Source organism: Pleurodeles waltl, chromosome 4_2 (genome assembly GCF_031143425.1).
Source record: "Pleurodeles waltl isolate 20211129_DDA chromosome 4_2, aPleWal1.hap1.20221129, whole genome shotgun sequence".
In the NCBI taxonomy this organism is placed as follows: domain Eukaryota; kingdom Metazoa; phylum Chordata; class Amphibia; order Caudata; family Salamandridae; genus Pleurodeles; species Pleurodeles waltl.
This window is the reverse complement of record NC_090443.1, coordinates 100605703-100631621: the sequence shown is the minus strand read 5'-3', so window position 1 is coordinate 100631621 and position 25919 is coordinate 100605703. Positions and strand designations below refer to the sequence as shown.

The 25919-nt window shown below is 42.3% G+C and overlaps 1 protein-coding gene across 5 annotated transcripts in view; it reads left to right on the top strand.

The window, feature by feature from the left end:
* The window catches only part of SCN8A (sodium voltage-gated channel alpha subunit 8), a 554114-nt gene that overhangs the window by 339232 nt on the left and 188963 nt on the right, over positions 1-25919 (top strand). For 4 of the 5 annotated variants that reach the window (XM_069230856.1, XM_069230858.1, XM_069230860.1 and 1 more), the window contains 3 exons: positions 3517-3798; positions 6396-6779; positions 11609-11744. In XM_069230856.1, coding sequence (XP_069086957.1) covers positions 3517-3798; positions 6396-6779; positions 11609-11744 — 802 coding nt within the window. The remainder of the gene's footprint in view (positions 1-3516; positions 3799-6395; positions 6780-11608; positions 11745-25919) is intronic. The other variant, XM_069230857.1, reaches the window with a different exon arrangement.

The window sequence follows — 25919 nt, the reverse complement described above, 5'->3', positions numbered from 1 at the left end:
AAATGCTACTCCTCAGTAAGCATGGCCATGAAATCGCTGAATGCAACCTGTGCACTGGGGAGATGCATTTACGCCCTAATATATATGGCAAAGGAGGTAGTCCCTAAGTTGCTGCAGGAAGTTCAGGAGCATTTTTGTGAACTGTTGCAGGACAGCCAAGCGGCAGCTAAGCAGGTGATTCAATCAGGACTGGACACTGCAGACTCAGTTTCTAGAGTCATGGGACTTCCATTGCAACTAGGAGGCATGCTTGGCTCAGAGGTTTGTTTTCTTCCTCTGATGTGCAGGCCACATTGATGGACCTCCCATTTGATGGTGCAAGGCTATTTGGAGCAAAGGCGGACTCAGCCTTGGAACGGTTCAAAGATAGCAGAGCCACTGCAAAATCTTTGGGCCTTCAAGCTTCTTCTACGCCCTTCAGACCTTTCCTAAGATTAATAGGGTTTGGCCGCAGATCATTCATTCGTGGGAGGCAGCAGATCTATGTCCAACAGCCATCCAACAGCCTGCCAACCCTCTCTACAGGCCCTACGGGGGTCTTGGGCGAGTTTGCATGCAGGGAGCCGTCTAGCAGCCTACCACCTCATCTTCATCCTCTGGGGGAGTCCAGCCAGGGAAGCAGCCCTAGTTCTCACACCTTTCACCAGCATGTCCTACCCATGGGTGGAAGGCTGTTACATTTTCTCCTCGAGTGGGAGTTAATTACATCGGACTCTTGGGTGCTGTGCATAGTGGGAAAAGGTTATGCCCTTCCCCTTCGGGAGTCTCCCCCCTCCCCCTTCATTCAGTTTACACAGGAGAGCATCTCTGTTGCTTCAGCAGCAGGTGCATACCCTTTTGTTAAAAGGTGCAGTGAAGTTGGTTCCGGAGCAGGAAAGAGGTCAGGGATGTTATTCAAGGTATTTCCTGATTGCCAAGAACAATGGTCGATTGAGGCCTCTCTTGGATCTGAGGATTTTGAATTGGTTCCTCAAGCAGGAAAAGTTCAAAATCCTGACCCCAGCACAGGTGCTTCTTGCATTGAACAAGGAAGACTGAATGGTGTCTATCGACTTACAGGATGCTTATTTTCATATCCATATTCTATAGTCTCACTGGAAACCTCTCCGGTTCGTGGTAGGGTTGCAGTCCTTCCTTTTGGTCTTCTGCACCCAGAGTGTTCACGAAGGTGACGGCAGTGGTTGCAGCGGACCTCAGAAGGAAGGGAATATCTGTATTTCCTTACCTGGATGATTGGCTGATCAAATCCGGGTCCCCAGAGCTGGTGCTGCACCATTTGCAAGTGACAACCCAGTTGTTGTTCAACCTGAGCTTTCCGGTAAACGTGCCCAGGTCTCACCTGGAGCCCTCTCAGTGCCTCCTGTTCATCAGGGCTGTACTGGCCACAACATTTAATCGGGCCTATCCTCCACCACAGGGGATTCAGGACATTCAGGCGATGATTCTAGTGTTTCCATCGGGAGCAACTGTTCCAGTCCTCGAGGTCCGATGTCTGCTCGGTCTGTTCACTTCCTGCATTCTGTTGGTCACTCATGCACGTTGGCACATGTGGGTTCTCCAGTGGTGCCTCTGCAAGTAGTGGTTCGAGGAGTCGATAACTATCTCCAGAGACGCTGCGGTGGATCTGCAATGGTGAACTGTGGATGGGAATCTCTCTCAAGGAAGGCCGTTTTGTCTTCCACCTCCGGTGACAACAGTCATAATGGGTGCTTTGACTCTAGGGAGGGGAGCTCATCTGGGGGACCTGGAGATCAAGGGCCTTTGGTCTCCAGTAGAACAGATGTTTCACATCAATCTATTAGAACTGCGGGTGATACGTCTGGCTCTCAAGGGCTTGCTCCCATCCATTTGCGGTCAGTTGGTACAAGTCTTAACAGACAACACTACCGCAATGTGGTACATCAACAAGCAGAGAGGAGTAAGGTCATACCTTCTCTGCAGAGAGGCTCTGCGGCTCTGGTCCTGGGTGCAGGACCATTGGATTTGCATAGTAGCAAACCATCTGGCCGGAGTTCTCAACGCGCGTGTGGACAGTGTCAGCACTTTTCAGCCGATCATGAGTGGTGTCTCCATCGTACGTGGTTCTTCATGTCTTCTGGATAATGGGAGCATCTCAGACCTGTTTGCCACTCACGAGAACACACACTCCCTGTTGTTCTGCAGCCTCCAGTATCCGATGCAGGAGGCATTGGGGGGGGGGGGGGGGTGCGTTTCAGCTGACCTGGAGTGACCAACTGCTTTACGCATTTCCTCCCATACCCTTGATTCCTCGGGTTCTGAGGAAGATGCACCAAGATTGGGCCCAAGTCATATTAATAGCCCTGAATTGGCCAAGAAGGCTATTAACTCTCACTGTGCCCTCCGCTCCGTCTCCCTCACATGGTAGACCTCCTCTCGCAGACGCAGGGGCATGTTCTACACCCCCCACCTCCAGGGCCTGCACTTTTTTTTACTCTCCCTCCAGAAGTGGTGGACGTTATTTTATCGGCCAGGTGACACTCCACCAAGACTGTCTACGCAGGTAGATGGGCGAAATTTGTTACTTGGTGGGGAGAGATACAAATTGATCTCTTAAAGGCCCATTTATCTGATATTTTGCCGTTTGCACTTTCCTTAGCACAGAAAGGTTGCGCAGCTGAGACAGTGAAAGGCTATTTATCTGCGCTGTCGACTTTTATTTGCCTACCTGATCAGCCTTCCTTATTTAGGTCCCCTACAGTTTTTAGGTTCCTTAAAGGGTTAACAAACAAGTTTCCTCCCACTCCGTTTGTAATGCCTCAGTGGGATTTGAATTTAGCTTTGACTTTTTTGAATGCTTCATCGTTGTCTATGCATACTTGCCCGTTTAGGCTTTTAGTTTTTAAGACAGTTTTTCTAACAGCCATCATCATTGGTTTCCTCCCATTCAGAATTCACATTGATGAAACTGCAACAGTGCTCCCACGTTCTTCAATGGTCGTAGCACGCCCCGTTCCATAGCACAACAGGAAGAAACCCAATGATGGAGCATGCCACCAAGGGTAACCCTGGTGGGTGAGGGTTTTTCTAACAGAAAAATCTTCTTTTCCTTGTCCACCCTGTGGGATCTCTTTGGGCTGGGCCTTTTTTGTAACGGTATATTATATATATTTCCATGTATGTATTTCTAGCAGGGCAGTATGCACTTGTGGATTTTTCTTAACCGTAGTAGCAACCGCTGCCCAACATAACTTACTGTTCGTTTAATGTATTTTTGTATATTTAATATTTGTGTTCTGCTTGGTCAACTGATTAGTTTACAATATGCTGTTCCCCATTTTTAGTGCCCATCCTAACTTGAAAGGACAAGCATGTTCATTCTCTGAAGTGTTCCTTCCTATGGTAGATACTTTATTCTGTTAAAACACCCCCCTTACTTGACTCATTTCTTTATCCTATACACCTTTTCAATTCCCATAAAGCTGTGAGTTTAAGATTGTATGGGGCTTTTGTACCATCTTTCTGCTAAACTCAGTATGCTTTTACTTAATTTCTCAGGCTGCCGTGGCTACCTCAGCAGGAACGGTCTCTGAAGATGCCATTGAAGAGGAAGGTGAAGGAACGTTGTCTCGAAGTTCATCTGAATTCTCTAAATTTAGCTCAAAGAGTGCCAAGGAGCGAAGAAACCGTAGAAAGAAGAAGAAACAGAAAGAGCTGTCGGATGGGGAAGAGAAAGGGGATAACGAGAAAGCTGTGAAATCAGAATCTGATGATGGGATGAAAAGGAGGGGCTTTCGTCTTGACAGCAGGCTAGGAAGAAAACTCTCCATTATGAACCAGGTAGGTTTCAGTCTGCAGTATCTGTCCAAACCCAAAATCTGTCTTTTGTGATAGTTATACTCAATTCATTGTCAATGATTAGTAGCAATAAGATCCGGATCTGATACTATAAATGAAAGGTTTTATATACAGTAGCCCCCGTGAATCCGCTACCATAACATGTTACTCTAGACCAATTCTTACGTTGATCACGTCCCTCCATTGTGATCTTGAATTTGCTTCTTCTACTTGCATGTGTGACTCGTCCTTCAAATGCATCCACATCGCAGAACGCAACTCCTTGTATTTCTTGTCAGACCAAGAGCTTTCGCTAATTTTTGGTGGGAGTATGGGTTATGGTGGTTAATTGGTTTTGAGTATATTTTACAAGAGGCAAGTGTAGTAAAATTCTAGATCTTGGAATATTTTTCCCTTTTAACAGTTCAGTGTCAGTTGTAGCCTATGCTTCTTGGTGCGAAGACCTTCCGTTCTCATCTTGTACTTACCTTCAATAAATTAGAAGAAGGCGCTTTATGCATAATGTGTTTATTCTGATTATCCCCACAGCCAATCAGGTCATCATGGGCCTGTCTTTGTTGCTTAGAGTTTTGTGATTTTTTTATTTAAGACAGCCCAGACTAATAATAGCCAGTTTTCTCTTTCAGCTTGTTTTTGAAAATTTGCCAAAACAGTAGCTGTCAGTGTATAGATTGTAGTTGATGTATTTATCTAAGGTATAAAGAAATAACATGCTTCAACACGGTGACTGGGCTCCTGAAGTGTAAGGGAGATGGCGTTCATGGCTCAAAAAATTCAAACGTTACAAAAGGCTTTTTTATTTTAAGTGTCCAGCAATGCCTGGGGCTGGCTGTGTGTATAGCGACGGGTCTGCTAGACCCTGTACACATTTACCCAAAGATAAACTGCTGTGTAGCATACGCACATAGAGGCTGAACACTGATCTTTTTATTTTCTAACTATTGACTGAAACAAATTAGTCACGTTTGACTACTTGCCCTACGGTTGCATTTGAAGATGAGTGAACACGAGTTTGCCAACCTCCGTTAGGGTGCTTGTAAAGGAAAGTCCAGTTTTTCTGAAATGCCTTGCATTGGAGGCAGAAGAGACATGCCAACAAACTACTTCCCATCCTGTTAGCTGTGTAGTGTCTGTATGACACACTGTTTGCCAAAAACCCGACGTATGGGGTGTAAAGAGAAACCAGATATTCTGCCAAGAATGTAGACTTCGTCCAAGGTGGTCGTGTGGCACGTTCTTGCCCTCTCTTTTTACCTATGTTACTTTGATGTTACTCCTTTGGATGAGCAGCCAAGGTATAAACCATCAGCATTAATATGCTTTGGACAACAGTTTGATTATCAACATGGATAAGGTGCACGTGATCACCAGCTTTTGTTTATTTGCTGCAATAAGCTCAAGATGATTTCTAACTACAACTACCTTAGGCTATCTGTTGACGACGGATTAAAGTGGCAACCCATGTTGGAGGTAAATGGCTCTAGGCCACTAACCGGGTAGGTGAAATGTTTCAGTTGGTTGTTTTTATGATTTTGATAAATCATAAAGGCCATTATGTGAACATACCTTATGAGTAACATTCCCTATGTGGTTATAAGAGTCGAAATGTCACATAAATGAACATGGGTTTCGAGCTGTAGCTGGGAATTTCTTCTGTCAATTCTAAGTAGAGTTGCTACTAAGTATAGACTATACTGACAAAAATAGGAAAATAGCTGATTTTGAGTTGGCTCGATATGGCATGAGCTATTTGAGCAAAGCTGTTTATACAATGTGATCTCAGTTCAAGGCGCTTGTTAGATCCAGAATTTATTTGTTCAAGAGATGCTAATGTAAAACCATTAATGGGAAATACTTCTTCTACAACTTATTCTATTGGATTTAACCACAGGAATATCAAGGCTTATCTGCAGATGGGAATTTTATCCATACAGTGCCAAATTCCCATTTGAGATTTAGGGCTTTTTCCTGAAGGCCGTAAAATGCTTGCCAGCTAGATCTGTAGGTTAGGACATGAGTTGTCACTGTGTTTTTGCATCTCTCATTTGATTGTTGTGCTTTGGCTGGCCTGAGAAGCTCTGTGCTAGCGTGCCACTTTTGATATGTCTCGAGGCGTAATTCAGATTTGATAAGACAAAGTATTGTATGAAGGTGAATGATATTGATTACATTCCTTTGAACAGGTGTACACTTGCACTCTGGAATCAAGTACGTGAAATAAAATTGAAGGGGAATATTCTGCCTTCTCTTTCTTAGAGTATAAATACATTTGTAAGGGCAATTGTTTTTACATTTGTATGAGCAATGTGTTTGTTTTTGTATAAGCTAAAATCAAATCAGAAAAAAAGGAAGAGGACATGCTTTCTTGTCTCTAAGTGTTAGTGTAGTGATTTTCTGACATTGTAACATGGGTGGCAAGTATGTTCCCTTAATTTTACATGTTTATTTCTAACGTTTCCTGCTTAACAGAACATAATAGTCTTTGTTACCCTCAAAGCAAAGGGTCGCTGTTTATTTTGCATAATTACCTTGCATCAAAAACCTGTTCATAATTCACGTTTTGTTGTTTTTTTTTGCAGTCTTTGCTTAGCATTCCAGGATCTCCTTACCTCTCCAGACAAAACAGCAAAAGCAGCGTATTCAGTTTTAAAGGTCGCTTCAGAGAACCAGCTTCAGAGAATGAATTTGCGGATGATGAGCACAGCACGGTTGAGGAGAGCGAAGGAAGGAGAGATTCCCTCTTTGTCCCATTCCGTTCCAATGAGAGGAGGAACAGTTACAGTGGGTACAGCCAAGGAAGCAGATCATCCCGCATCTTCCCGAACCTGCGGCGAAACATGAAAAGGAATAGCACCGTGGATTGTAACGGCGTGGTGTCCCTCATCGGTGGTCCAGGTGCTAATATGCCTGGTGGACGTCTTCTGCCTGAGGTGAAAATAGATAAGGCAGCTACCGACGACAGTGTAAGGAAGTCTGTTAGTAGTTTAGTCTAGGCATGGCGGTCAGCCCCTTCTGCTCCTCTGAATGCCGCCCTCCACTACCAAAATGGATCCTTTACAACGGAATGATAATTCGTTTGTCCTAACCTCGGATGAGAATGTGATTGGAAACCTAGTTCAAAATGGTTATGCCTTTTTTTTTTTTTTTCGATTGTTACCTTTTACACCTTCACTTCAGTTAACGTATGGACACCCTGTTCCCCTTTCTGAAAAAAAAAAAAAAAAAACAGCTTGGATTTAACAACTTGATTGCAACGCAAAATAGACCAGAATTGCCACAGCCAAATAAATGGTTGCCCAAGAGAGCTCAGAGTTGTTAGCAAACGTGATTACAAAATGAAACCTGGAAATTATTGGGTGGGGAATGAAACACAGCCTACCGTAAAACAGATTGGGAAATCTTATGATGAGTAACACTTGCTGGCTCTTTTATTGGCGGTGAAATATAATGTAGAAGGTTGGTGTCTTGGCTCCTTTTTGAGGAGGGACTTTCCCTACTGTTTGACTTTAATACCATGAGTTGCAAAATTAGAAATTAAGCACATGGGTGCCTTGCCTTGAGATTCCAATTCCTTCTCTGGCGTTCTTTTCCTTGTTTGTGGAAGCAGTTGTGTAAATAGGTTTTGGTATGTGGGCTCACAGAGAAGTCATTTACTGTTGCACTAAAACCCTTTCACTGCTGCTGAGGGCGTAACCTTTTTCATAAACTTTGAATTGAAAACTAAAATAATGCACAAATTGCACAAATGTCAGTTTCACAAATTAAGACAGTACTACTGTGATAACGAGAAGGGTAATGCTCAAAACAGTTGAGTGTCAGTATTGTTTCTTGATGTGTCCAAATACCAAGTGTGTGTATTGCAACAGGTTCGGAAAGAGATTAGGATAGATAATCTTGATTATTTGAGGTGAATGTTATTGAATTCCACTGACTAAAACTATGGTCTCCCTATTTATGGTCCAGGCACAGTTATGATGTTGCAGTTGGCCGCCAGTAAATAAAAGGAACTCTATCAGACTTTAAATCTCAATATACATTGTATTAATGTTCAGTACTTCTGATATTGTTTGAATTACGTTGAATGAGCTCATATTTTAACGGCTGGCAATGGCAGAAATAGTGCAACAGGAACCTGGGTTGCAAAATAATCATTTGCTAAAAATAACCAATGGAAATTACTTTACATTAGAGCATGTTTTGCACTGTTCTAGTATGTACGTAAATCACACATCTGTTTTTTCAGGTTGGGTTTTATGGTGTGGCCCCCATGTAGATGTTTTATTTGTGTTGTGGGCTGCCTTGATCAGAGTTTAATTGTTGTTTCTTTCGCTCCTCAGAAATGTAAAGTTGGTTGGCTCGTGATCTTGGCTTCTTAATTTCTTATTTTTCAAATATATCTGTTTGTGCAAAGTCAATTTGTCACCCAGGGCCTGCTTTGCAGTGGGTGGAATTTGCAATCATCTGATGTTGAAGTAGATTCTCGAGTCAAGATTATGTTGACGGTTAAGAGTGGCCCAGAGATGTTGGTGGTCCTCTTTCTCCTTTAACGAAGGGACTGGTTCCACTGCTGTTTTCCTGTAGTGTGAACTATTCCTTGTGAGATTTGTCATCCACTCTCTCTGGATGTCTGATATTCTCTTTCTTGTCTGTTCTTGTGCAGGTTGCAGACTCTCCTGACTTTTGGGAAATATATAATTTTCAAACCCCAGACACATTTCCCAAGTGCCAAAAGTACAAAAAGTTGATTTATTGGTTGAACATGCTCCTAGACCGTTTTTCATCAGATTGAAAGGGCTTTGTGTAAATCTGTGCTACCACAGAATAACTGACCGTCTGAGTCTAGGAAAGGCTGCATCAAACTATAAGAAGTTGTTGTGTTCTCAAATAAGAATTTTTCATTAACAGATTCATTTTTTACCTTTTGGAAGCGATGTTGAGCAACGGTTATTGTGTACCAGCTGCTGACTGGCACTGCTATCTTGTTAGTAAAATCCAAGCTGTTTTGTGTAGTTGCAGCCTATATCGTATCCTATCCCATAATCCTACCAGTAATTTTTTCTCTGACATTACTTTTGTCAAGCCTTAGTTCCTACCTTCCACAGATAAAGTAGCATGTTAGTTTAATGTGTTGATCTTTCTTTATCCTCCTTTACCTAGCACGGGAAATGCATGGTGCATGCTTTGCAGAAAACTGTTGTTTCAGAAATGTATGTCCAAGAGTACCCATGTTTGTTCCAATTTTGTATCTCCTTTCCTCAAATAGCACAGTTGACTAGAACAGATGTGCAAATAGTTTACTTTTAACTGACCAGTGGCCGGTTTGGTCTAGTTTGCTTTTGCCAATTCTGTGGCACCAACACAGCAAAGGCCTGGTTAGTCTTTGATAAGAGCCCTTATTTCCATGCAGTCTATCGCTGCATGATATCTCCTAAATATCTGATGATTCACAAAGTGGACATTATACATTTCTTTCTGAAACCATACTGGGGCATAGTTGGCAAAGAGTCAAATGTACATGCCCATAGTTACAGTGTGCAAATGACTTGCAAGGAACTAGTATAGACTTTTGCACATTGTACACAGATTGATTTATTCATTCATCTGTGCACATTTGCTTAAACTAATTTCATGCCTAAGCTAGTAGACCTGCATGTGTTTTGCAATATTAGGTCTGATTTGTTTTGACAGTGCAGCTGTGAAACAGACCTGTGGGCTGACAACACACATTTTGTTACTTGGGTATGCCCCTTTCATTTGTTGGCTTTATTCATCCAGCCTCTTTCAGTCACTGGCTTGAAACATCATTAATCATGTCTTAGCTTAGCACAGTAGAATATTCATCTTTCTCCTAATTCTAGTGGCTGTTTAGGTTTACCCTTAAACCTGTACTCTGGCGCTTGCTTTGAACTGCATGACAGACTCCTCTGCAACTAAAGCCTTCACTGTATGATCCTGCGGGCACCTGGCTGTACGTCTGTCTCCAGTGTGTTAACATGTCCACATATTAAAGCCTCACCTCTTGGCTTTGCCAAAGCTTGTATGTTGGTCTTCCTGTATTGGGATAACTAAGACAGAACCTTCAAATTCACTCTCTCGATATCACTCCCATTATTGAATCCTGCAGATTGACACCATTCACATTACTAATTATCTATCCCTGTATGCGCATAAGGACCATAGAACCATATGAAAGAAAGCAATAGCCCCCAACCCTGGAAGCAGCGCAACCCTTAAGGATCCAAATAACTCCCTTAAGTAATGTGCCTAATGTCATTCTTTAGTGAGCTTTAGATAGAATTGTAACTAAATCAGTCATGAATTGCAAAATCTAACAAAGTAGATGATTAGAAAGCGATGGCTATTTTGTGTCTCAGAAGTTAACTTGGACGTAAGTGAAAGAGGTTAAGTTTCATTATTTTCCTGATTACCTGAGGTTAATTTGGTTTCTCAAGGGAAGAGGCATCACATAAGGCAACATGAATTGAGAAAAGTAAGGAGATGATGACTGTGATGGTTATTGTTCTTCATGAAATAATTCTTAGGTACTTCAGAGAGTTTGGAGTTACAGGAGGTTTGGTTGAGTTCTTGATGTCGGGGAAGAGATTTTAAGTGTCTTTTTGAAGCACCCTTGTGGGCTGATTTAGAGCAGGCGACATTTCAAGTTTTCAAGTTGACCGTCTTTGCTCCTGACTCACTTTCCACAGAGACTCAGCTGTTTGGTAATGAAGGGTGGTTATCCAACGTGACTGGCTTACTATCTAAGGAAGAATTTTTACATTTACTGTTGCACCCAATTAGCATCCAGTGAAGAACGTTCAGAGCTGGAGAGTTGTATTTGAACTTCCTCTTAGATCATGAAAGGTGAGCTGTGACGTGGAACCATGATGGGAGTGAGCTTTGATTGAGAAATGCAATTCACAATAGTGTGCCTCTGTCTAGCCAAGAAATAATGCAATGGCTGCAGTTCTGATGTGGTCAGAGGACATGAGGTAATTCACCTTACAAGAATGAAGAAGAAAAGTTGACAGAATAGGCAGTTCTGTTAATGTGGTGCAATAGTGTAGTGTTGATGAAGGTGACATCCAGGAATTCCTTCTGTTTATCCCAACATCAGCGAACTGTAAACCTGAACTAAAAATGTAAACATCAATGGTTATTCTGAATCTATGCATTTGAATCTGTTTTCAAGTGCTTCCTTTTTCTCAGCAGTTGTTAGACCATCCATTTTAGGTCTCTGGCAGATACACTCTCATTTACCTACTACTACAAGCAAACAATCTTTAGGTGGTGTTTATTTAAGAATCCAACTATATTTATTGGCAATTCTCATCCAGCGATCAATTTGGGTGTAAAGGGTTGTAAACTAGATTCAGCACTACCATAAAGGTGGCATTCAGTGAAAGAAATGTAAAGGTGCTGTAGAAACTATTTAAGATGAACAGTAAATCATGCCGTTTCCAATCCGGCCATCTTGTGGGTTGTATGTATAATATTCAAGTTGGATGTATTGTCGGAGACCCATATCCTATAATACTGTACACCCATGCACTATTTTAGTCTGTTGAGAACAAAGGAAACATAATCACCAGGTTTCTATTAAGGACTTTTGTACTGTTTGTTTAGTGTGACCAGCATTGTGGTGAATTATAATGAGCTCTTCTTATGCACACCTCAGGCCTTAAGGCTAGAAAAAGAGTCAGTTGCAAAAATTACTTTCAAGGTTAACTTGTGCTTGTGATTCTAGTTGTAAATAACCATGGCAGCACTAACCAACACTGTGATTGCTTTGCAGCCCTCCACGGAGGTGGATGTTAAAAAGACCAATTCACGCTCTCTACGGGTCTCCATGGACCAACTGAATGCATCGTTTGGAAGAAAAGATCGAGCCAATAGTGCATTGAGTGTTTTGCCCAATACACTGGTTGAAGGTATGTAAAACATATTTCTTTTTCTATTTGTGTTTGACCTATGAATCAGTTTCAGTCTGGTATCCAGTCCCTTGTCTCTTTCCCCACAAGGGACCTCAGGCTGTCAAGGACGCCACTAGTATATTTTCCTCTTGATGTCTCTTCTACTTCTTATTTAGGGCAAGAAGCCAGTTAGCTAACTGTCCACTGGCTACAGCAAACAGGAGACTGAAGAGTCCATTGCTTCTCACCTGCATGTATTTTGATGTTGCCTTGCTGGTTTCGCTCCAGAACAGTATCAGTACTTGCATGAAATGTATGCATTTATCAGTAGTTTTATATAGCATGTTGTACTAGGTCCAATGGTTGACAGTGTTTTACTTCAGCACATTTGTGTCAAAGGCAAACGTATTGCTTAGGTAGAGTAAAACATATGAGTTACTGTAAATGAGTGATGATGGGTTGCTACAATAGATATTTTAGTTCTTTTTTTAAAATAATAGGAAGGTAATGTCCTGATATTTGAAGAAATTGTGTTCCCTCCAGATACTCGGAGAACTTGTGAATAATGATTGCTTTAGTGACTTTGTGAATACTGATTTTTCTAGCAATAAGGAAGTGAGCTTCAGTGTTGCCTCTAGCCACCTGTTTTTTTTTTCTAAGGGTAGGTCAAAAAGCCAGTGTGTATTTAAGGGAATACAATGAGAAGTGAGGTTTCATAATCCAGCCTGGAAAACACTATAGCTTGGATAACTTGTTTAACGTAATTTTCCAGATGTAAGGGCTTAAATCATTTTAACAGTTTCATTTGACATTGTGCCCTTTTTTGGCAAGGGAGTTATTGTGAATATGCAGATTTAAATGTTTATCCAGGAAGAGGCCTAGAGATTTGATGCATTCCACAATAGAGGGTTGACAATCCAACATTGTTTATTCTTTGAGCTATGTTTGGGATTTTCTGTTTGGCATGGAAATCAGAAGGGTGGGCTATGCCTTAATTGATGGCTAGGATTCTTGTTGCATTTGGTATATCCTTAGAGGATGAAATGTTGAAGTAATGAGTCATCTGCGTAGAAGTGATATGCAGTCTGTGAGTGTATTAGGGTAGAGGCCATTGGTTCCATATATAGATAGGAAAATGTAGAGGAGAGAATGGATACTTGTTGAGGACACAAGTTTGCAATATTGAAGGGCTCGAAAGTGAATTAGACAGCGTAATGTGTTGGTTATTGAAGTATGAGGAGAACTAGCTGATGGCTAATCCCCTTAGCCCAGTACTTAATCCACTGCTGCCGAATATCAGTGTGAGCAATACTCATTAATCATCATACTTCAACAGGTGTGACATTTTGGACTGCTGCAGGTAACCACAAGATGTAGGGATGGCCTGGAAAATCAAGTATTATACGTTTTTTAAAAATACATCTAATTGCTAAAATTGCGTTGTGGTTTACTCTCCTAAGAGTTGTTTCAGAAAAGTACCCTGTGCCAAACACTGCCACAAGTTAAACACAGCCTTAACCACGTTCTTTAATTAAGGAGTGCTTGAACGATTGAGTGATCTAGTGTGTCAGATGTTGCTGACAGATCCAATAATATGAGTAGGCAGTGGGTCTGGTTACTGTTATTTTTAATCTCATAGTTTTTTATAGCTATTCTCTCTTCCGATATTCCTGGACTTAGTTTTGAAAATGTTTTGTTTGATTTCTGTATCTATGGCCTTAGCTTTTCGAGCATCAGAGTGGAGGGATTTTTGTGCCACATGTGTACATTACCTCAGAGGCCTCTATCTTCATTCATCTCTCTAAAGACTATTGTGATGATTGTTTTTGTTCTTTGAAGTTTCCTGGCAAGAGTTGCATCCATGATTTTTGTAAGGCTGTCTGATTTTTTTAATTGGTAAGCCTTTTGACATTGTGGTTTGAGGGAGTAGCCTCCAGTTGCTGTATTATTGGCTGTTTGTCCTGTCAATAGTATTAAGATCATGTATCCACTTTTTGGGTATCTTTGGTTGGCCTTACTACAAGACTTAGAAAAGATGTTGAGGGGCATAAGGAAAAGGTCTGACCAGTCTACTGCAATTGGTTTCTCTGATTTGGTTATTCCTTCCCCGGCAACAAGGAGGTTTAACATGCGTGGGCTCGTCATTACATTGTATGGAGCTGTTATTTGCTTAGGATGAACACATTTAGATACTACTAACTCAGATCACCTCCATGGCCGAAGATTGAAGTGCCCAAGGAAGCTATTGTTCTGATTTGAGATTGCATTATCTGTGATGAAGTCAGTACCGTTTTGTGCAAATGTTATAATGTTTCCCACAGAGTGATGGATAGGCTTACTTTTTTATTGGGTTTGACTTCATCTGAAAGACATGCCAATGATATGAATGTATCATTTTGTATATTCTTTCATTTAGTTGAGTTTTTGTTGGGAATGCCTCTATGCAGAAGTGGTTTTATTTTCACTCTGCTAAAAATTAGTTAATTTCATATTAAGTTATGGCTTCTATTTGAGGACGCACAGAAGAACCAAAGTCCTTTTTGTTCCAGCTTGTATCCTTCCACTGCTCACATTTAGGGAAGTAAGTTTTTTCTTTTGTTTAAGCATTCCAGGAGAGAGTGCCCATATTTTCCACCACACTATATTGTCTGCTTCACTGCTGCCAAATATCCAGCTGCACCCCAAACTTCATGTTGGTGTCTGACTTGTGTTTGAAGCCCTCTTGTTTTCCTCTCTCCCGCTAAACTCTTCACAGCAATATGTCTTACTTTCTACCTTGTATGCTTCTACCCCGTGCCCTTGTGTTGCTCTCTGTTCTGAACTGCTTGTCTTCTCCTCTGCCCCTTCTCCTTTGTTCCCTCCACCTGTCCTCCATTGCCCCCACCTCTTCCCTGTCCCATATTTTTTTTATGTATTCATTTTGGAGGTGCTCGCGTCATTATTGCCATGCACATACACGATGATGCATGTGTGATTGTATCATCACGCATGCACTGCCTTACAAAATAAGATGATCACTGCAGCTTTTTTATTTTCCCCTTTTGACCATGTTGTGCAGCATCTTGCAAGTGCTGTACAGGAATTGACAGAGCCAGTAAGTTTCAAAGGTGAAACGTACTGGCTTTGCCGGTTTTGATTTAGCTGCTGGACTTGGTTCTGTATGCAAGTGTATAAAATTCTTGCGTAGTCTGTTTGAGACCACTTTCCTTTTTTGCCCACCAACTCACTGGTCCGATAACTAATCTGTTGAAGATGAGCCCTCTGACTCAGTTCTATATTTTTGAGAAGGATGCATGATCTCAGTCTTTGACCTAAATCCTTTTAGCATTTGCATTCCTAGAAAAGATCTTTGCAGGAACGTCCTGGACTTGTAGGTGAAGTCATACCTTGAAGATGGTCAGTACCAGTTCATTTGCTCTACCTTTGGATTGAGCATGCAAGAATGGCATTCCTAATGTACCTGGCAGACCAGCTAATAAATAATGTGGGCTGGGCTGCCTCCAATATATAATCTCTGGCCATAACGTAGGGCCTGATTTAGATCTTAAAGGTAATGGTCCAGCTGTCGGTTTTCCAATGGAAAAGCCACTGGACCACAGAGAGAACTCCCCATCCAGTCACCGGACTCGAAGGTAGGGAATCTGCATTCCCAGTGTAAGTTGTTTGGGCATGGCTCAGGACAACTGCAGTCATATAAATGTCACAGTAGTGTGTTTAAATTACTGTGACCTACATATGTCGGGAACACAATTGTGTCAGGAATGGATGGAGAGACACTACTACAGGAAGCATCGGACACATACACAAAGGTCATTTTGGTGTCAGTATTCCTTGCCAAATGAATGCTGGCACTACAATGATGTCACAGACACACTTGTCAACTATGTCCATGTGTGCACATTGAAAGGGAACCTGTACCTGTGATGTGTTTCCAGTTGTGTATGTGCGTCAGTACGTGTACGTTTATGTGCGATTAGATTGGCTGGTTGAGGTGGAGGGAGCTAGAGTTGAGCGATGTGGTTGTGTCAGAATGTGTGCCACTTGCAAATGGCTCCGATGTTGTATGTTTGGTTGAGATGAGTGTTGTGTGGTAGTTGGTGTTGTAATATGTGTAGTTGTGCTTTTGTGTGAGTGTGTGTAGTTGTGTTGGTTGTCATGGTTGTGAAGCGTGTAGTGTCAATATTGTGTGTATCTGGTCATGGAGGTATGGCAATGTGTGCTTTCGGCATGTAAGTGTTGTGTTATGGTGGATTGGCAATGGATGATAGTGTGCCTGTAGTGTGTTGTGCAGGGGGACACACATGGTTAAGGTACAGTGTGTATGTGAGACTTACCTCTATTCCATTGCCACTGCCATTGTACGATGTCCATTAGGTTCCGCAACGGCCTCCCTATCTCAGCAAACCGCTGCCAGTACATCGCCTGCAGAGCTGTAACATTTAAATATGTTCCGCGGGAACCTACCAGCCTGACTGCTAGAAAGAGCCCTCTGTTGTGGCAGTTGGTGGTTCAAACGCAGTACATCTAAATACAGCGTTCAGAACACTGTCTACTTGACGGAGTACGCTGAAACAGATACCGAACTATTGAGTTAACTCTAAAGCGGTTATGTAACGTAAGACCCTGCCAGCTATGAGTGTTTTATCTGGATAGGTTCTATGACCTCGTCCAATTAGGCATTGAAACACGAGTCTTTTGTAGTAGTTTCACAAGAGAAGATAATTTCATACATTATAACTCCACGCTAGCTATGCATCTCATACCAAGTAGGTAATTAAAATGCACCGCTGTGTGAATAAGAAAGTGGTATTTTTTGGTGATATTTATTAGAGGGGTTCTCTGTGCTGTGTGCCCCACTGTTGTTGGTTTGGCAGCCTTTTAGCTACTATTGGCCCTAGTTGCCATGTTTTGTACATGACCGTAAGGGTTCATGCAACAATTCTGTTTCTTGTGAAGATTTGAAAGTATTTAAATGGAGTGATAACGTTCTTCAGTTAAGATTGCAGTTTAGAATGTCATGAAGCCCCTATTAAAGGATGTTGGCTATGAGTTGAATACACCAAAAAATCCTGAGGTCATTTTTATAGTGGGGAGCATCATATTATTTTTAAAAATATAAAACTCCTAACAATGGAAATTGCAACATAGAGCAGCAAATTGTTACACCCTAATCTTCATTGGATTAATAGAAGTTAAAGTATCACCATGTTTTTGAACATGGGTTTCACCTCACCAGCAACTATAAAAAAAAAAAAAATCTCTTTCCGTAACGACTTTTGGTGCCTTTTCCCTGACAAACCTAAAGAATTTGTAAAGTATAATCTTATTAGACATTTCCTGTTCATGACATCAGAAAAAATGGTAAACTTCATAGCAGCTAGCATGTGATTCACAGGGTTCAGAATCCTTCTTCAGAGCTTTGTGTGTCTTGTAGCAGTAATCATAAAATAGGGTTCATATCATTGGTCCAACCTGGGTAACAGTTATTAAAATTAGAAACACAGAAACCAAGTATACACAAAGAAGAGAAATAACAAATAATTCAACATATACCCTCTCTTAATTATTCTCTACAACAACGATAGAACATATAGGTCTACTTCAGAGCACAGAAGCATGTGATAATCACTGTTTCTCAAGCAAGGTTATTTTAACAACTTTTTTTTGCAGACTCTAAACTTCTAGTTATTTACAACTACACACAAAAGTGACTTTGTTCTCAGATTGGCATTTATCTCACTACTTCTTATTAAAGCCATCGTAATAACACTGAATTAATTTATCCGTATAGCTCCAAACCCAGAGTATATAAGAATCACTGTTTTATCAAATTAGTTAAATTACAAATTTCCTAATTGATATGGCAATTCAGTAAAACTGTGGCTTTGTTCCTAATTTAGAGTTTGCTTCCTTCCATTCTTAAAATAAACAAATTAAGCACAGAATGTGATCCACTACGCAGTGTATGTAGAATCGTTCTATATGTAATTAATTGGATACATAACCAGTGTAGAAAAACATTAGTGTGAAAACATTTTAATGACCCAGCATATTAAACCTCGAAGGGTTGAACTTGTAAAATCTATCTTTTTCAATAGCCTAAATACCAGTCCACAATCCACTCCCCACCGCTCACGTATTCAAGACATATCTCCATGGTGTTCGATATTGTATTAATGAAAATTAACAATAGAAGGGATTTACTGCAATCATTTTATCGCCTTGTAACCCATACCAAATACTATTACTTAATTGGAAGAGGACAATCGTTATCAAGTCTCCTCAAAGTCCTGGATATCAATTTATTTTTTGGTCCGGTTCAAGGTACTTTCTTGTTTTATGAGTCCTTACCCTTACGTGCACAATAGAAACCTTTCTTGCTTTCTTCCCATTGCATGGGTTTGGGCTGTTAATAGTGTACTGACTGAGCATGTGTGGTGTGTTGTCTGTGGTGTTGTGAGCATTCTCAATCAGTATATTCTGCAAGCCCTATCTGTCTAAGCGTGATGTAAACCAGGGCTTTTTGGGTGGGATTCATTGAGTCCATCTTGTAAGAAAAGAGTGCGTTATGCAAAACAAGACGTTTTAGGATCCTCATTACCGTACTGAAGGAGGTATCATTTTCCAGTTCAAAGTGGCGTATGCTAGTTAATCATAGCATATGTGCAAGATAGGTCTTAACAGGAATGTTCCATGTAATATTTTGGATTTGAGGTATTATACTTTGGTAGTGTATGAGAATGAAGATATGCATTTGTTAGCTTTGCTGTAGTAGTATGTAATGTGTGGTTGCAGTAGTAACCATTATCATAAGATGAAGTTTGGGTGGAGTTTCTTTTTACTTATGGGTGTAGTGGAAGGGTAAATGGCATTGTGGGTAGAGAGATGTTTTGAAATTTGACTGTGATGAAATCTCCAATCATTGAAATGTTGGCTGCTGGGAAACAAAGGTCAAGTATTAGGAAACGTGGACTATTTTGGCTATTAGCAATGTCAACCCATCTGTCAGTTCTTGTGTTATCTTTGTTTCTGTGGGTGAACTATTTATTTTTTGTTTTGTTTTGTTCCATGCAGTGCCTTTTTTTAGTATGGAGGTCTTAGTGAATCTGGCTGTGTCCAATCTGAGTGTAACTTGGCTTCCTAGTTTGCACTGCCAGAGTTCTGGAGTTTTAATGCTAAATATTCAGGCTTGTTCAGTATTCACTAACCTTGCTAATTATTGTTTGATTTAACTCGCTGCTTGGCCTTTGTATGAGGGCTGTGGAGCTGACGGGCCTGTAAGCTGACTCAGGAGAGTCATGGAGGCGGCAATGTAAGATAAAATATTTATTGTGACTAAGGTTTCAGGATGTATATTGAACAATTGTCATGTTAATTCCGTTTTGGGTGTAGCAAAATAGAGTGGAGTAGAAACAAATGAAAGCTAAAACAAGCTTACATAGTTGAGAAAAGATGTTTTGGTGATAACATTTTTTTCTGTCTGTACATAGCTGAAGTGTCTTTCTGTTCGGCTAGGTTAGGTTGTGAAGGCTTGTTTACGATAGGATGACGAAGTGTTATAGACTTTGTCTTTAATGAATTTTTTTTAGACCTGGCTTTAGAGCCTATGGGATTAACCTAAAAAAAAAAAAACACAAGCTTTCAGGAGCACTACAGAGAAGGTCTTTGGCTCCAACCACATGTTGGTTGACATACGTTTTGTTTGAGCAAAAGTTGTCGTTCCACAGAAAGTGTTTGCCCTCCTAGAGCTTTAATCATTTTTTTAATCTGGCTGTGTGAGCCAGAGATCTTTATCAAGTCAAACTATTGTGTTAAAACAGAGCTGGGCCTTTACGTCGGGCAAATGCCACTGCAATGCTATGTCCTGTAGATCAATGGGTTCTTAACCTTTTGACTTCTGTGGACCCCTGCAAAATAATTAATTGAATCCGCGGACTGCCATTGACTCCCTCAAGCAAGAGACACCCAGTCAAGGAAATTTCCAAGATATAAACTTAAAAACAATACCCAAAAATTCAAACATCAAGTATACATCAAGGAAATGTTCAAAGTTTTAAACATTTATATAATTTGCAATCAAATATAGAACAAGTTTTACAATTTTCAGTTTAGCTTCATTTGTGTACACTTTTTCAATTTTAACTGATTAATTTTAATATTTTGTAAAAGTCGTGGACCCCCTGAGAAGGCTCTTTGCGGACCCTTATGGGTACTCAGCCCACAAGTTAAGAGCCACTGCCTTGGATCATTAGATAATTATGTATCTGTCCAAAACATCATTGTCATCTTGGTCTGAACTTCATCTCCGAGTACTTTAGCTCTGAGCCGACCAGCTTCCACCTCTGCTAAGGTGCCAACCAATTCGCACTGACCAAAAACTTTGGTGTCAAACCATAGCGCCGAAAACATTAGAGCAGAAGACTGTAGCCGGTGTTCAGCTACTCCTTCACCTGTGGAACGATTTTTGGGGACGATGGACGCTCAACCAGTGCCCCTTCCATTTCAAGGAGGATACGGGGCACATTATTGCTCTGCCCCTGTACTTTTCAAGAGGAAACTTCCCTTCCAAGATGCTTTTGACACTTTTCCATCTCCAAAGACGATTACCAAGGACAAGGCTATCAGCACACCTCACAAGCCATCTCCTCCTCCTCCTCCTCCTCCTCCTCCTCCTCCTGATCCACCTCCTTCATCCCTTACTTTTCCTCCTCCTTCATCCCTTACTTTTCCTCCTCCTTCCTCCCCTCCTCATTCACCTGCTGCAGGAGATTTTACACCTCAGGGATCCTCTGTATTCACCGGAGAAGATTTAGATGGGATACAGCAGGGCCCAGATCCACGGGACATATATGACCCTGACCCATATTGAGCAATGACAGATTTGTACCCCGCATGCCATTCCCCACCAGAGGATTGTACACCGTGCCAGCAGGTAGTGGCAAGGGCAGCCGCCATCCACAATGTAGAGCTGCACAGGGACCCCATCGAACAGGACTTCCTGTTTGATACTCTTACATCTACCCATAGGGATAGCTAGATTCTCCCCATGCTCCCTGGCATGCTTCATCACTCCAATGAAACTTTCAAAGAGCCCTTCCACACTAGGGTTATCACCCTTAGAATAGATACAAAATATAAGCATACTACACTCAGATCAGGTATACATTAGGTTACAGGTCCCTCCCGATTCTATAGTACCCACCACTGCTGGAAAACGTGCCAGTAGCCAGGCCACAGGGGACTCTCCTTCTGACAAGGAGAGTAAAAGGTAGATGCTGCCAGCAAAGGGATTGCTGCACAGGCAGCTAACCATTGGTGTATCGCCAATTCAAAGGCCTTACTAGCCAGTTATGACCGGGCTCACTAGAATGAAATGGAGGCGCTCCTCCAGTTTCTTCCAAAAGAGCACCGAAAAAGAGGGCTTGCTTGCAGAGGGGAACCATTACTAAGAACTCCATACCCTCTGCTTTAGATGCCTCAGATACTGCTGCATGTGGCATTAGTACTAGTGCCTTTATAAGGAGGCATGCGTGGGTTTGATGCTCTGGGTGTAAACCAGAGGCCCAGCAAGCAGTGCTTAACATGTCCTTTGATAAGGAGCATCTGTTCTCCCTCAAGTGGATTGCACCCTTGAGAAGCTGAAAAAAGACACGGACAAAGCAAAAGCCATGGTTACTCTACAGCTCCCATCCCCTCACATAAAGGGGCACTTTTTGTCGCCACACCTTCAGAGTTGGTTACAGATCCACAACCTTAGTCGTCTACCTCCCAACGCAGACAGCCTTCACCCTACTATTGTAGGGAATTCTTTAGGGGGTCCTACAGAGGCAATAACATGGGCAGGGGTAAGAGCACTGCCTCCCGAGGCTCTGCCTCCATTGCAAAGCAGTAACTACCTCAGTCTCCTCCCTGCCTGCTTTGCACCTGTTGCAGGACAACTTCAACATTTTCATCCAGAATAGGTCAACATCGCCATGGACCAAAGGGTCCTTTCCATTATCCAACATGGTTGCTGTCTGGAGCTCATTAGCACTCCTTCAAACATTCCCCCTCGCTCTCACAGACTATCCAACAAGCACCTCACCCTTCTCTAGCAAGCAGTTCAATCTCTTCTTCTCAAAGAGGCCAATAAACTTGTTCTCTTACAGCATCAGGGTTCAGGAGTATTCTCCCTATACTTCCTCATTCCCAAAAAAGACTGCTCTCTCAGGCCTGTTCTGGACTTCAGGCCGTTAAACCACTACATGCTCTCAGAACATTTAAATATGGTTACTCTTCAAAACGGTATTCCATTTCCACAACAAGCAGATCTTGTGATGGCCCTAGATCTAAAGGATGCCTACTTCTATATTCCCATCCGCCCTGCACACCAAAGATACCTATGATTTGTGGTTGCAGGCAAACATTTCCAGTTCAAAGTTCTGCCTTTTTGAGTCACAACTGCTCCTAATGTCTTCACAGAGTGCTTAGCAGTAGTCACCACACACATCGGAAGAGAAAACATACATGTGTTCCATTACCTAGACTACTGGCTCATCAAAGCAAGCACACTACCACAGTGCCAATATCACACTTGGATGACAGTGGACCTGCTTCACACGCTGGGACTCACTATCACCTTTGTGAAATCCAATCTCCAACCTCTTCAGATACAGCCCTACTTAGGAGCTATTCTCAGTGCAGAGTTGGGGCTAGCATACCCCAATCTGACTCGGATTCACAATTTTTAGTCTCTTTTTCCCCCAGTTTCAGGAGAATCGTACATACACAGTCATGACTATCATGCGCGTGTTGGGGATTATGCCCTTCTGCATTGCAATCGTTCCCCATGCCAGACTCCACATGCTTCCCTTACAGCAGTGTCTGTCCCGTCAGTGGTCTCAATCACAGGGACGCTAGGAAGATCTATAGACCGCCATACTCACCGCTTTCTACAATGGTGGAACACCACAAACCTGTTGAAAGGGTGGCCTTTTCTGGACCCTGTGCCTCAGGTCATTCTGACCACAGATGCATTGCTATGGGATTTGGAGGGGGGGGGCTCACCTTTAACACCTCACTGTACAGGGCCTTTGGGATCTCCAGCACCAATCCCTACATATCAGTCACCTCCAGCTTCAGGCAGTATTTCTAGCCCTGAAAGCATTTCTTCATCACCTCTCTCACAAGGCTGTCTTAGTCCGCACGGACAACATGACAGCCATGTACTGCCTACAGAAGCAAGGACGGGGGGACATGGTCGCCCTAATTGTCACAACTTTCTCAGACAATATAGAAGTGGGCTCTCCACCACCACATTCATCTTGTGGCAGAGTATCTCCCAGGAACAGACAATGAATCTGCAGGCCTGCTCAACAAGTACACGAATGGGAACTCCATCTGCAAGTCCTTCAAACATATTTTGCAAAGTGAAGGACTCCTCTCACAGTCCTTTTTGCCACAGCAGTAAACGCAAAATGCCCAAGCTTTGCCTTCAGATATCCACACCCTCTAGCCAAGGACAATGCTCTGAGTGAACTGATCAGGGATATTTGCTTACGCTTTTCCACCTCCACCTCTCCCTCTCATTCCATTTCTGGTTCGGAGTATCAGGCAGACACCTCTCACCATGCTTCTTGTAGCTCCCACTTGGGTGCATAAGCCATGGTTCACCACACTTCTGGACTTTTCAGTAGTTTCCCATGAGAACCTCCCCTACAGGCTGGATCTTCCCACTCAAAATCAAGGGCAGATCAGCCATCCAGACTCCAAGTCACTCAACCATGCAATATGGCTCCTAAAGTCATAGAGTTTGGTTACTTAGGATTGCCATTGGCATGTATGATATTCTCAGGGAAGCTTTTAGATCCACAACCAGAGCAGGTTATGATGAAAAATGCAAACGTTTTGTATGCTACCTCCAAGCCAAACGTATTAATCCCATTGAAGCTACTGTCCAAGACCTTGCTCCACTTACAGAAAGCAAATTTAGCCTACACTTCCATTCACTCAAATTTCCTAGCTATAGCTGCATACCTACAGAACAGACAACATACTTCCTTATTTAGAATCCCAGTCATCAAAGCTTTCATGGAAGGCCTTAAAAGGTTTATTCCACTCAAAGTTCCTTCTGCACCGTCCTGGAACCTAAATATTATGTTTACCAGGCTCATGGGCCCTCCTTTTGAAACACTTCATTCATGTCCCCTTCAGTATCTTTCTTGGAAAGTGGTATTCTTCGTCACTAACTCATCACTCAGACGTATTTGTGTCCTCCAGGCCCTCACCTTGAAAGAACCTTTCTTCCAACTTCCTAGAGACAAGGTGGTCCTTCGTTCAAACCTGCAGTTCCTAAAGTGATTTCCCAATTCCATATCAACCAACCCATTGAGCTACCAGTCTTCTTACTCTCCATACTCTAGATGTTAGATGAGCACTTAAGATTTACATTGACAGAAGCAAAGAATTTAGGAAAACTAAACAGCTCTTTGTACCTTTTAGGCTACCTCACAAATGCAGTCCATTAGCCTTAAAGAGTATACAAACTTGCTATGGTAAAGCAGAGAGACAGTTGGTTACCCGTTACTCCTAGTGCACATTCTACTTGGAAAAAAGGAGCCACTATGGCTTTTCTTGGAAACAAACCTATAGCGGACATTTGTAAGGCAAGTACATGGTCTGCACCACCTACATTTACAAATCATTACTGTGTGGGTGTACTAGGACATCAGCAAGCCAATGTAGGTCAAACTGTGCTACAAACACTTTTCCAGTCAACTGCACCTCCCACAGGCTAGCCACCCCTTTTATGGAGGGACTGCTTTACAGTCAATGTAGATCATGTATAGCTACAGCCACACATGCCATTGAATGGAAAATGTTACCCAGTAGGCATCTGTTTGTGGAATGTAGTGCTGTAGATTTACATGTGCCCTCCCTTCTTTCCGGACACCTGTGGCTGTTCCAGTTACTTTATATTTGTATATACTTGTACAAATGTAGTTATATTTGCGTGGAGATCTTTCTCTAAAATTCCTCTATGCTCCTTTTCGGACCCGTCTGCGGGAATACAATCTAACTAAGGATTCTATGCTCATGTGCATTATCACTGAGAAGGAATCACTCGATCCTGTGACTTGAAAATGCTTCTTTGAAAAAAAACAACTTGCAACACTCTGGACCCAACCAACACTAGCTGGCAGGAGTATGCAGAGCATGTGAATATACAGCACTACATGCTACAAACAGATGCCTACTAGGTAAGTAACATTGTCCTTACTAGGGCCTAAGCCTGTTACACAGACTCCAAAGAGCTAGTGCTTTCTGATGGTGTACACTGAGACCTGGCTTCTTTGTAACGTCTTATAGAATAAAACCCTCCCACAAGTGACACCTCTTATAGTTCCATGTTCTCTATGGCAAACTGTGGGAGTGCTTCCTAGAGTACTCAGAGGGCATCTGGGCAACTGGGACTGGTGTCTGCCTGACAACCAGTCTCCTGTAGATGAGGGAATGTCATGGGTCTGGATCTCTTGCTGAAGAAGCTGTGTATCTGTCCTGGAGTCCCTAGAAACTTGCCTGCCTGACTGCTGAAAGAGGAAAGAAACTTGCCTAGCTGACGGGGGAGGAACTGTCCAGGAAGAAGTGAGGTGAAGTGCATCCCTGATGGGTGTGGGATAACCAGAGGAGCAGATGGCTGAAGAGTGATCCGACAGGACCAAGTAGTTGGTAGCCCTCCCAGATTCAGTTGGTTGTAGGTGGGAACTGTGGGACTGTCGGCATGTAATTGTGTGTTGTGATCTGCCCTTGTGGGGCTTGAACTGCTGAAGCTCTGTTAGCCCATGCAGGGCTGAAACTGCTGAACATTGTGATCAGTCCATGTGGTACTGCACCTGCTAATGGTGTGACCAGCCCGTGCTGAGTGACGACAATCAATTTCTCGACCAGCCCACTTGTGGGCTACAACTGCCAGGTGCACAAATCTTTTTTCTAGGTCTTCATCTGAAGTCGGTCCAGTCCAAGCACTGACTCAGCTGCCAGCTTAAGAGGCCAATCACACTTACCACTACTCCACACAGGATTTCTTCACTTCAGGACTGTTGTTTCATGATTCTGCGAAAAGACGTAGCAGGTACGCCCCCAAACGCGGCCCAGTACAGCTGCGGTGGGAACCACTTGAAGACTGTTTGGGGATGACAGGATGGACCAGTGAGA